The sequence below is a fragment of the Limanda limanda genome, chromosome 5 (genome assembly GCF_963576545.1).
Source record: "Limanda limanda chromosome 5, fLimLim1.1, whole genome shotgun sequence".
Classification (NCBI taxonomy): Eukaryota; Metazoa; Chordata; class Actinopteri; order Pleuronectiformes; family Pleuronectidae; genus Limanda; species Limanda limanda.
The window spans coordinates 30,340,943-30,352,215 of NC_083640.1; the positions used below are offsets into that span (position 1 = coordinate 30,340,943).

The 11,273-nt window shown below is 38.9% G+C and overlaps 1 protein-coding gene across 1 annotated transcript; it reads right to left on the reverse strand.

The window, feature by feature from the left end:
• Positions 1–341: 341 nt before the first annotated feature.
• On the reverse strand, positions 342–9,191 carry si:dkey-3h3.3 (uncharacterized protein LOC100144568 homolog). Its single transcript, XM_061071505.1, has 4 exons — positions 9,133–9,191; positions 7,244–8,230; positions 5,429–5,646; positions 342–3,421 (listed from the first exon to the last, which is right to left on the reverse strand). The coding sequence occupies exons 1-4, from the start codon at positions 9,136–9,138 to the stop codon at positions 3,352–3,354; spliced, it is 1,281 nt and encodes a 426-aa protein (XP_060927488.1). The 5' UTR covers positions 9,139–9,191; the 3' UTR covers positions 342–3,351.
• Between the last annotated feature and the right edge of the window lie 2,082 nt (positions 9,192–11,273).

Here is an 11,273-nt window from a genome sequence, read left to right on the forward strand (position 1 = left end):
ACAAATCAGCTGCAGATAGATTTCTGTCAGACGTTTGTCAAATCATCAGTGCCCAAAGATTGTGTTCTATAGTAGAAAGACAGGAACAAGGGTCCAAGTTTACTTTCTATGGCTTTGACTGTCTCACACTTGGTCAAGCTGGTCAGTATGTGTTATCACAGAACAAAAATGTAATGACATGCTTTTTATTTTAAGACTGGAAGTTTCCTATCTATTGCGGACTGAACTAAACTGCCAAACAAACCTGTGTGGTCAAAAGTCAAATGACTATTCTCAAAATAAATCTACTCAATGTACCAAAAATCTGATGACCAATAAAATGCGAAGAGAATCAGAAGAGATTGATTTATACACAATGTATTTTAATCAGACAAATTCAAAGGACATTTTGTTACAATTACACCATCTTCCAAAATATTCAACTCTACAACATTTACCTCAGCCTTTTCACTATGCTTTGCTCTTAATTCTACATTCCCTCAAATAATTGTATGCATTTTCTTTTCAGATTTGTTGAACTGTTCTGTTTAAACACAATTTTTGCTAATTAGGCTCATGGATCTTGTGTAAGACATGGCTGATTACAGATAACCTCCTTCTGATGGATGTAGTAAAGGGCTGGGAGTGATTGCAGCCAACCATTGTGGGAGAAGGGGTGACCAACAGGTTAATGCAACTTAAAATCACCTGAAGTAGTGGTTTGAATATGAGATACATTTTATGATATCTAAATAAATGGTACCTCTACTTTGTGTTTGTATTTGACCCTATACAATAAACCAAGGGTTTGGAAGGGACCAATCACACAACAGATTTTCATATTTGAACATTTTTGACCCTTAAGCTAATTTATTGATTTTATAAGGACATATGTCTGTGAGCACTGTGTGTGCGCAAATAGTTTTGTACGGTTTCAATGGAACCTTATTTACCAATTGGACAAATTAAATCTTATATTTAAGTTTTTGTTACATAGCCAATGTTAGCATTAGCAGCTGTTGACCTACCACTATCTTAAAAAACATGCAAGTTCAGCATCAAACTTTGTCCTTTTACTTACAAAGCTCAAGCCACCTGGGATAATTTCACCACACTCACCAAGGCAATTGGGGTGATTTGTTTCCCATTACCCAATTTCTGTGGAGGTAAACTTTATGAAAGCAATTCTGTACAAATGTCTTAATTAAAGATATAAAGCGACTGCATATTCACCATTTTACTGTGACAAAATAATTAAGTATATATTAAGTGTATATATGCAGTATATGCACTCTGGAAGGTGCAAGCAGCTGCTTTTGTCAAGTCCACTGTTGTTGACTGAATAACATGTTCACTAAAAATGTAAATGTGCTTCGATTTGTTCATGTAAATGGAATTACCCATAAATAATTCAGAAAGTAAGCAAGCACATGGACATGCGGAATATAAATGTCCATGTTTTGGAAGGAGAAGAGCTGGGCTGAAATACGTTTTGAAGGAAGAAATGTCCAGAGTTGTCAAAGTTGTCATGATCAACTGCAATCATGATCCTCCCCCTGTCAGAGTCAAAGGAGAAGTGAGGAAAGGCATGTGCACAATAAAGATGGTTAATTTCTGTCCAGGTCTATTTGTCAAGATGTATATATTGTTGTTTTTATGTCCAATGCACAAACCACACCAAGGCAATTTCCTGTATGTGTAAATATACTGTAAAAGAATCCTGATTCTGATTCTGACATGAGCTGAAACCAGCACCAAGGTCACTGGCAGCACAGCAACACAGCCATTAACCCAAACAAGTATACCTGGGTTTCATTTAAGGTATATATGCTTCAGTGGAATACAGCTGACAGGATAAATGGTAAAATCCTTTTGACTCAACAAGAAATCATTTAACCAGTATCCACATGCTGTGAATAAATACAATTAACTTAAAAACATTAGACACACAAGTTACCATATAACAAACAAATAATGGTGGCTTTGTGTTATGTAATATAACTGCTTATGTTATGTTTATAACTGCTTACACATTATAAAGTTTTACCTTAAACAGACCAATCGATTTAACCATTCATTTTCAAATATCATTTCTATTGTATCAAACAGTATAGAAAAAAAAATTCAAGAAGGAATAAGGAATTATGAAAGAAATCTGGGAAATGAGTTGTATGCCTCTGCCAACTGTTAGGAATTTCAAACTTTTAACTATAGGTTGTGTCTGTAACATTACCTTATACAAATCATTATTTTCAACCTTTCGCTTATCATATTTAATATTTGGAATTTGCTAATAATGTTTGTACGTCACAAGGATGGCCAGTCTAACAGCTGTCCTGATAGGAGAGTCGAAGAGAGTTTTGTTATGGTTAAGTTGGTGCAGTCGAGATGGCTAGAGCAAGACACTTTCTACTCAAGGCTGAATTACGAGACAACATCAGACTGTCAGGGTAGATAGAGTTGCCCTAGCAACCGGTAGAGTAGCGTAGGTGCATGACGGAGAGCTGCTCCCTGTCACTTCCTGGATTCGGTGACAAGAGGCGTGGGACTGCGGCTGGACCAATAAGGGAGATCCAAAGTGATTTGCGGTGACTCCCCTCCAAATATTCATAACCAATCACATCAATTCTACTGTTATAACTATATCAAACCCCTTCTGTTCGGGGCCATTTTCATCTTCCTACTGCTAACTTAATTAGCATAGGCTGTGATAATTGTCCATAGCTATGAATAACTTTTCATTGTATCTTTAAATAAAACATTTGATTGAACCAAAATCTTGGATCGGCTTCTCTCATTATATAGGATAAAACAACACGCCTTAACACAACCAGTGCAGTGGTCTAAATATTTTTTTTTTCCAATCACCATGGCCTTTGAAATCTAATAAATTCATCTTTTAATCAAAGTGGAAACTGGTCAAATTATAAAGAAATTATCTAAAGTCAGACATGACCTTGACATATCCTGTTGAAGAAGCCAAAAATAGGTTTTATGAGGCCACAATGACTTTTAAATCTAATCTTTCAGGCCAAATGAATGTTTTAACCAAATTTTTTAAGAAAAAGTTCCTAAGATGTTGCATTCACAAGACCAAAAACTTGTTTTGTTAAAGTGACCCTGACCTTTTGACCACCAAAATCAAATAAGTACATTTTTGAGTCCAACGAAATGTTTGTGCCGAATGTGAAATGATTCCCTCAAGGTGTTCCGGAGATATCACTTTCACCGACTAATTTACTTGTGAGGCCACAGTGACCTTGACCTTTGACCACCGAAATCTAATCAGGTCACTAAGTCCGAGTGAATTTTTATGTCAAATTTGAAGAAATTCCCATAAGACATTCTTGACATATTGCGTTCACAAGAAACTCAGTCAATTCCCTTGATTTTCAGTTCATCTCCAACTCGGCTGAGGTAATCAGGATCTGGGTATCCATAGCTGCAAAGACAATGACAGAAATATAATGACTTTATATGGACAGTTTCATTATCAATGAAAATCTGTAATGTTGCATGATTGGTGGTCATTAGCCCTGTAGCATGCTGCCAGTAAAATCACAAGACTTCTGAACAGATGATTACATTTAGGTCATGAATTGGCAGATTTCAGTTTTCTTTTATATACTTATCTTTTTTTTAAAATATATATATTTTATATGTGATTTGTGGCTGTGGCTGAGCGGGTAGAGAGGTTGACCTCTAATCAGAAGGTCGGTGGTTTGAATTCCGATTATAGCTTCCAAAAATTATGAAAACAAAGTAATCGACCTAAAGCGATTATCATTCCACGTTAAGTTTTGCAATGAGGCTCTCTCATTTGACTTTTCAGATGAATTTTCGTTCCGAAACAACTCATGAAGTCTTTAACAACGTTTTTAACAGCTTGTGATATTATCCATTGTTTGAGATCTTCATTTTAAAGGAAGCTGTTAAATAAATGCAATGCAGAATAATATACACATTTCTCTCTGAAATGTATCAGAGTAGAATTATGAAGTAGCATAAAGTGCTTTCATGTTGAGAAATAAAAAAATAAAAAATTGAGAATTATAGAATTTGTGACATTGTGTAATGTAAACTCTCCAGCCTACAAAAGGGGAGTTTCATCTTGGGGTGCATATGTCCTTCTCTTAAGTGGGGAACAAAATATGCTTGTTTAGTGTAAAAATAAGTTTATTACTACATTAACAAGCAACTAGGGACACAATATTGAAATCTAAATTTTCTTTTATATACATTTTTTTTTTATTTACATACTTTACATGTGATTTCTGGCTGTGGCTGAGCGGGTAGAGAGGTTGACCTCTAATCAGAAGGTCGGTGGTTTGAATTCCGATTATAGCTTCCAAAAATTATGAAAACAAAGTTATCGACATAAAACGATTATCATCCCACGTTTAGTTTTGCAAAGAGGCTCTCTCATTTTGTCTTGCCTCATGACACCTGGCTGTGGTTCTGCTCTGGGTCAAAGTCATCTCTTGTTCTCAAGCATTTCTGCTGCATGTCTACAGTGGTGCTGCAATTTGGGGTTTGTGGTACGACTGTATTCCCTTGAATAAGAGTCTTCATTCAACTAAATGCCAGGACACTGTAGCAGGGTTTCAGTTTGAGCGGCAGCCTGGATCCATGAGCGACACCATGGGAGTCGCCTTGATTGGGCATTTGGGGCTGTAGCCCTGGACGTTATTAATTTAGTCCCAGATAACTGGCGTGTGGAACAGGCAGCTCGACTCAGGCTGTGTTGTTGTGAATGCGTCTGAGCAGACCATCTCCTGCTAAGTTATTTACATGTGCAAAACAAACTGGGGAAAGTCTTTGCACATTCTCTGACAGTCTTGTAAAAACAGCTCTTACTTTTCAGCATCGCTGTTGCTTGTTCAATTTTTTTTCTGAAACAACTCATGAAGTCTTTAACAACGTTTTTAACAGCTTGTGGTATTATCTATTGTTTGAAATCTTCATTTTAAAGGAAGCTGTTAAATAAATGCAATGCAGTATAACATACATGATTCTCTCTGAAATTTATCAGAGTAAAATTATGAAGTATGTTGAGAAAAAAAAATTAAAATTGAGAATTACAGTATTTGTGACATTGTGTAATGTAAACTCTCCAGCCTGCAAAAGGGGAGTTTCATCTTGGGGTGCATATGTCCTTCTCTTAAGTGTGGAACAAAATATGCTTGTTTAGTGTAAAAATAAGTTTATTACTACATTAACAAGCAACTAGGGACAAAATATTGAAATCTACATTTTCTCTGTCTATTCTGCTGTGAGCTGTGCGTGAGGTGAAAGAGCTGCTGCTGAGCTGTGGCGGAGCTGCACCGGTCACTCAGGCAGGGAACACTCTACAATCTGATAACATGGGCACCAAAATAAATAATATTTATTTTAAGTCCCTCATAATCACAATATTGACTAATCGTAATCACGTTTTTTGTGTCCTCACCAAGTTGGTCCCCCGTGTGTTGAGGTTTTGTGGTGAATATCATTCCATGTGACTATGTTGTTCCTGCCAGTTGTGGTGGAGCGACCCACAGTGAAGATGAGTCTCTGGTCAAAGGCACGTCTCAACAGCCCCAGGATCCTCCTGCCCTCTGAGGAGTCTGGGAGATAGGCCGTGCGGTGTACACCTTCAAATGGCTGACCAGGGTTAGGATGCTCCTCCTGCACACAGACAGTAGATGTTTCTCCGCTTGACTTTGTTATGCCAAGCTGTCCATTATTATCTGGCTAACAGCGACTCGGAGTCCACATTATTTATGAATCAATTAATCATTTATTTATCAAAAATATCATTTGAAAATAAGAACTTTCAAGACGCATACTAATGCTGCTAAAATTCTTACTATAATTAGCAGAATAATGTCTCAGTACAAAAAGGACGGAAAGAAAAGAGAATCAAATAAGAGTGGAAACGACCAAATACAGGAACTCCAAATCCTGTCCTTATCAATCCAAATATTATAATTAGGGCTGTCAAAATTAACGCGTTAATCTATGAGATTATTGTGCCCGAGATTAATGCGATAAAATATTTTAACGCAGTTAACGCAACTTTGTTTTTCTTCCGGTGTGCGGGAGAAAATTCAGCTCCTCGAGCAAGCTGCCAGCGTCGCCCTCACCGGTGACCACTGGACGTCAGTCAGCACTCAGCAATGACAATCACCTGGGTGTCACAGCTCATTTTTATTGACAATGTATGGAAAACTAGATATTTTGCGTTGGAAGTAAAAATAAACGGAGTCGCGTTATACAGCGGAGAACTGCGGAGGAATTCCTCGACGCACTTAAAACACAGCCGTCAAAAGATAAGTCCCGTCTGAAGGAAAGCACAGCGAACAAGGACAGCAGGAAGAGTCGCTAGTTCAAGATGTTGCCACCCGGTGGAATTCTGCCCTCAAACGGATCCAGCGAAACAAGGGTCCGCTGGCTGCCACCCTGGCTCAGCACAAGACCAACATCCCGATGTTGATTTCACCGGAGCTGGCTAAACTGGAAAAGTTGGAGAAGCTACTTGAACCAGGCAGGCAACCCCACTCTTTCTGTCCTCTCATGTGAACTTTTTTTATCTTCCTCGAAGTGTGTGTGTGTGTGTGTGTGTGTGTGTGTGTGTGTGTGTGTGTGTGTGTGTGTGCGCATGTTCGTCTGCGCGGCGCTAGCTAGCCCCCTGAGCTAACCGGGCTGCTAACCATGACAGAAGCAGTGAAGAAAGAAGCAGTGTTATCGTTTCCAAGGACATTGGGAATATTTTCAGCTGGTTTTTAAATATTTTTTTTTACACAATTTATCATACATGATATTTAACGACCTGGCTGCCACTTTATAGGTAGGTGTTATAGGCCTGAGCCTCTTTGAAAACACAACATTGTGTAAAATACAGGCTGTCTGAAGTGATTACTCGTTAATTTATAAGATTTAGTCTTTAGAAGAAAAACAAACTTTTAATCACGATTAATCTAGATGAATGAATTTCAAAATGTGAGATTAATTAGTTAATTTTTTTTAATCTATTGACAGCCCTAATTATAATATATCAATAATATAATATATCAGGCTAACTAATTAGCCATATAAATTGAGTCGGTAGATTTCACCAGCAGGTGATACATAAAGGAAAAAAAGGGATGTCGTCTGTTAAATAAAATGATATATTTGTCATAAAAAAAAAAACCAACATAAAACTGCCTGTTAAAATGTTCGATGGAAATGTTGCATAATTCTGCCAGCAGGTTTCAGTTTAGTGGTGTATATTGAGACTTACCTCTTGGATGCCACTTTGAACGTCATAGTGGATAGTAATTGTTCCATATTTCTCATATCCAGGTAAAGATGAGCTGTTTTTGGAGACTTTCATTTTGCCTCCATCAGGTTGTGTCCCTGTCAAAGTACCGTATATCTTTCCACATGTGGGGCATACAGGCTTATATTTATAAGCTTTTTCAAAACACCCTTTGCAGAAGGAATGCTTGCACTGCAGGGTTTGCTTCTCCTTAATCGCTATTGGTTCCATACAGATTGGACATAATTCATCTCTAGGATCTTTGTCTTGTATAGGCTGAGGACCCCAGGTTCTACTGCTTGGAGTGTCTGTTGAACCTTTGTTCACTGGACTCTTGCTTGAACTTTGTGTATTTTGTGAAAGGAACTTCTTCAATTGAGCAATGTGCAGAAAGGGCCCTGTAGCTGTTTCTGGATATCCGTGGCTGGGTTTAAAAAGGATTTGGGGAAACCTCATCTGTAGGTCTTTGAGTTGTTGTGGAATCACGGGGACAGAAGTGACCTGCAGGTCAGAGGCAGTTCTCTGGTAGAATGTGATGAATCTTTGTCTGACATAATCAGCATGAACAGGGTGTGCGGAGACACCCTGTTGTCTTATAATCACCTGCACTGTGCCACTGGGGTTATTGTGCACTGTTCTTTGTTCAGGCTGGGTTTCAAAGACAAAACTGTTCCCTTGAATTTTGTTGAGTTCTTTTGCACATTTTTGCTGAATGTAGGTCATAACAACCACAGATACGTCCATCGATTTGATATGAATTGAAGCATCTTGCTGACCATGTGTGGCAGAAATGATGGAATGCTTCACTTCTGATAGTTGGACTGAAAGGTCTTCCAGTTCCTCAAAGGTTCCTCCCACTCTGTAGCAGGAACCATCTTTCTCAGCACTGTAAGATTTAAGAATCTTCCTTAATCTTCCAGGCTCTGTGTAATCAGCTTCATCAACGATGATAGTGATGTCTGTGATAAACTGCAAAAATACAAGACACCTAAGGTTAGCCATTTAGACATTTGGATAGTCTCTGGTGGTGATATAATAAGACTGAAACACTAAAACAACTCAAAAACAATCAGAAAAGTTAAAACAATCTCTATTCAGTTGACTGTCTCCATTAGTCCTTTAGTTTGTGTATTATTTGAGAGACCTTGAGTGAACATTCTGCACACACACACACACACACACACACACACACACACACACACACACACACACACACACACACACACACACACACACACACACACACACACACACACACACACACACACACACACAGCACGCCCCCCTAGCGAGGCCTGAGGTGTGTATTGTTCTTTGAAGGCAGAGTTTTATTTTGTTCTAATCAGACGTAATTCTGAAGAGGAGCAGCTCGTACAGTCGTACCACCTCTGAGTCCCAATGGAGATCTCGTACCTATTTAGAGGAGCTACTTCTGTTACGTGGACATGTTTAGGGTATGAAAAGCTAACACCAAACAGAAAGCTATATTATATAAACTAAAAGACAGACCGGTCCCCTCCACACAGTCCTGTCCACCATGGGCAGAGAGTACAACATGTGGCAAAGATATTCCGCTTTCTGATGTACTGCGTGGTGCTGCTTGGTGGAACGATCGTCAACAATCAATTTCATCTACTTATGGAAACTTGCTAAACTGATATGTTGATTAGTTGTGTGGGCACATCCAACCCACACGGTCACCGTGCGCGTGTGGGAGAGAAAAGGTAGAAACCTTTCCACGTCTCATTTGGAAAAAGCACAGCGACAGTGGTGAAGTATCACGACGTCACCAACTGTAAAGCCCCTGCCTTCATTCCCAGCTTTTCTTTGGCCTCTTCATCTACTGTTAATGTACAAAATAAGACACTTACCTTCATGACGCAGTTACTCTGACATAGTCCTCCCTCTGGATTTAGTGCTGAAGACCTGTCTGCTCTTCGGTTTCACTTTCATGTTCATGCGTCCTCAGTGTTCATCACTTGTCTTTTAGTGACCCCTGTCGGTCACAGAGGAGAATACATCAAAAATTAAAGCCACGAGTAAAGATTTAATTGTAGTCGATCACAGATTTACAAATGTGTTCTGTTCAATGGATAAAAATACATTTCCCCCAAGTACTGCACTCAGAGTTCTTACTTCATCCAAACATTCATATTTCCATTTAGGCTTGTATATCCTCTTCTTCCATTATTCAAAGGGAAATATCAGCCTCTTTACTTCATTACATTCAGCCAAAGGTTTGCTGCTTTTAGTTTTTAAACCCATGAACTACAAAAATAAAATAGGTGCAGTTATTTTCTTACGCAGTTAGCTTGGGAGCAAATTAGTTGTATTTGTCTACAAGATGGTGTATAGGATATTCTGAGGATCATATCTCAAATTGAGGTCAAGTTATAAATGTAATTTACTTAATTTGTATATATTTGTTTTATTTAAAGCAGAACAAAAAACCAAACTATTATCCAATACAGGCAGACTTGGACTTTTCTTTATAACCCCAGTCCCTGTGTGTGTGTGTGTGGGTGTGTGTGTGTGTGTGTGTGTGTGTGTGTGTGTAATAACTCAACAGCACATGAACAGAATTTCACCAAACCTAGGTTAATACAAATATAGTCCTAATACTTCACAATTTATACCCCTTCATATGATGTCATGCAATAAGTGACGTCATATAGATGAAATTGACATCATGCATAGTTAAATCGTGCCGGTATCTCTGCATCCCATAGGATTGTAGACATGACATAAAATGTATATATTGAAAAAGAACTCATGATCATATGATAGGAATGATGTCATCATGACATCATCATACCATCATAAAATTTGTAAGAAAATTACATAATAGAATGAAGCATTCACTTTTGCTAGAGATTAGACTAGGCTGCAAGTTTAGTTTACATCCATTTCCAGACTCAAATACAGAATGTAGTGAGACGTTTAAAGAGAATAAATAAATAGCATTGAGTATATTATGCAATAGAGAGTGCATTCCCAGGTAAAGTCAAAACCATGTTTTGTGAGGTTAGTGACATTTGACCATTACCTTATCAGTTCATCCTTGAGTCCAACATTTGTGTAAAATCTAAAGAAATTCCAAGAAGTTCCCAATATATAGTTTTCATGACAGTAGGACAGAATGACCATAGACATATATTATGCTTCCGGCCACTATACTGTCACCAGCACATAGTTATTACAAACACAAGCTACCTGGTGAGCTCAGACCACATTTGAGTCAGAGAAAAACTATGACTAGTCTCAGTTTCCCCATAAAAAGGCAGGCAGAAAGAGTTTTTCACCAAATCACAGATAGCTGACGTAATAAAACTGCTGCCATTCCGAAGAAATACACCAGAATCGGAATTCTTTTTTTTAAATTTATATTGCCACGTATATTTGCATATGTTGGAAATTGCCATGGTGTGGTTGGTGCACTGTACATAAAGACAAAACAACAATATATACAGTAAGAAACAATAAGTTATGGAGATAAATTATGTGCGAGGGGGGGGGTCCGATCCGCTGCAGCCTGTCCTTGTCCTTGGCAGTGGAGGCGGCAAACCAGACAGTAATGGATGAGGTGAGGATGGACTCAGTGATGGCCGTGTAGAACTCCACCATCACTTTCCGCGGCATGTTGAATCTTTTCAGTTGCCGCAGGAAGTACATCCTCTGCTGGGCCTTCTTGGTGGTGGAGGTGATGTTCTCCGCCCACCTCAGGTCCTGTGCAATGATGGTCCCCAGGAATCTGAAGGACTCCACTGTTTTAACTGGGGAGTCGCACAGGCTGAGGGGGGGGAGGGGTTGGGCTGGGCTCCTCCTGAAGTCTGCCACCATCTCTACAGTCTTCAGAGCGTTCAGCTCCAGGTGGTTCTGGCTGCACCAGGAAGCCAGGCTGTTAACTTCCTCTCTGTAGGCGGCCTCGTCCCCATTGGAGATTAATCCAATTAGTATTGTGTCGTCTGCAAACTTCAGGAGTTTGACAGAGGGATGGCTGGAGGTGCAGTTG

Coding starts and splice junctions, on each gene's coding strand:
- si:dkey-3h3.3 (XM_061071505.1), bottom strand. Junction 5,647..7,243: donor TTCAAAGTGGCATCCAAGAG/GTAAGTCTCAAT, acceptor GTCTGTGTGCAG/GAGGAGCATCCTAACCCTGG. Junction 3,422..5,428: donor ACACACGGGGGACCAACTTG/GTGAGGACACAA, acceptor TTGTCTTTGCAG/CTATGGATACCCAGATCCTG.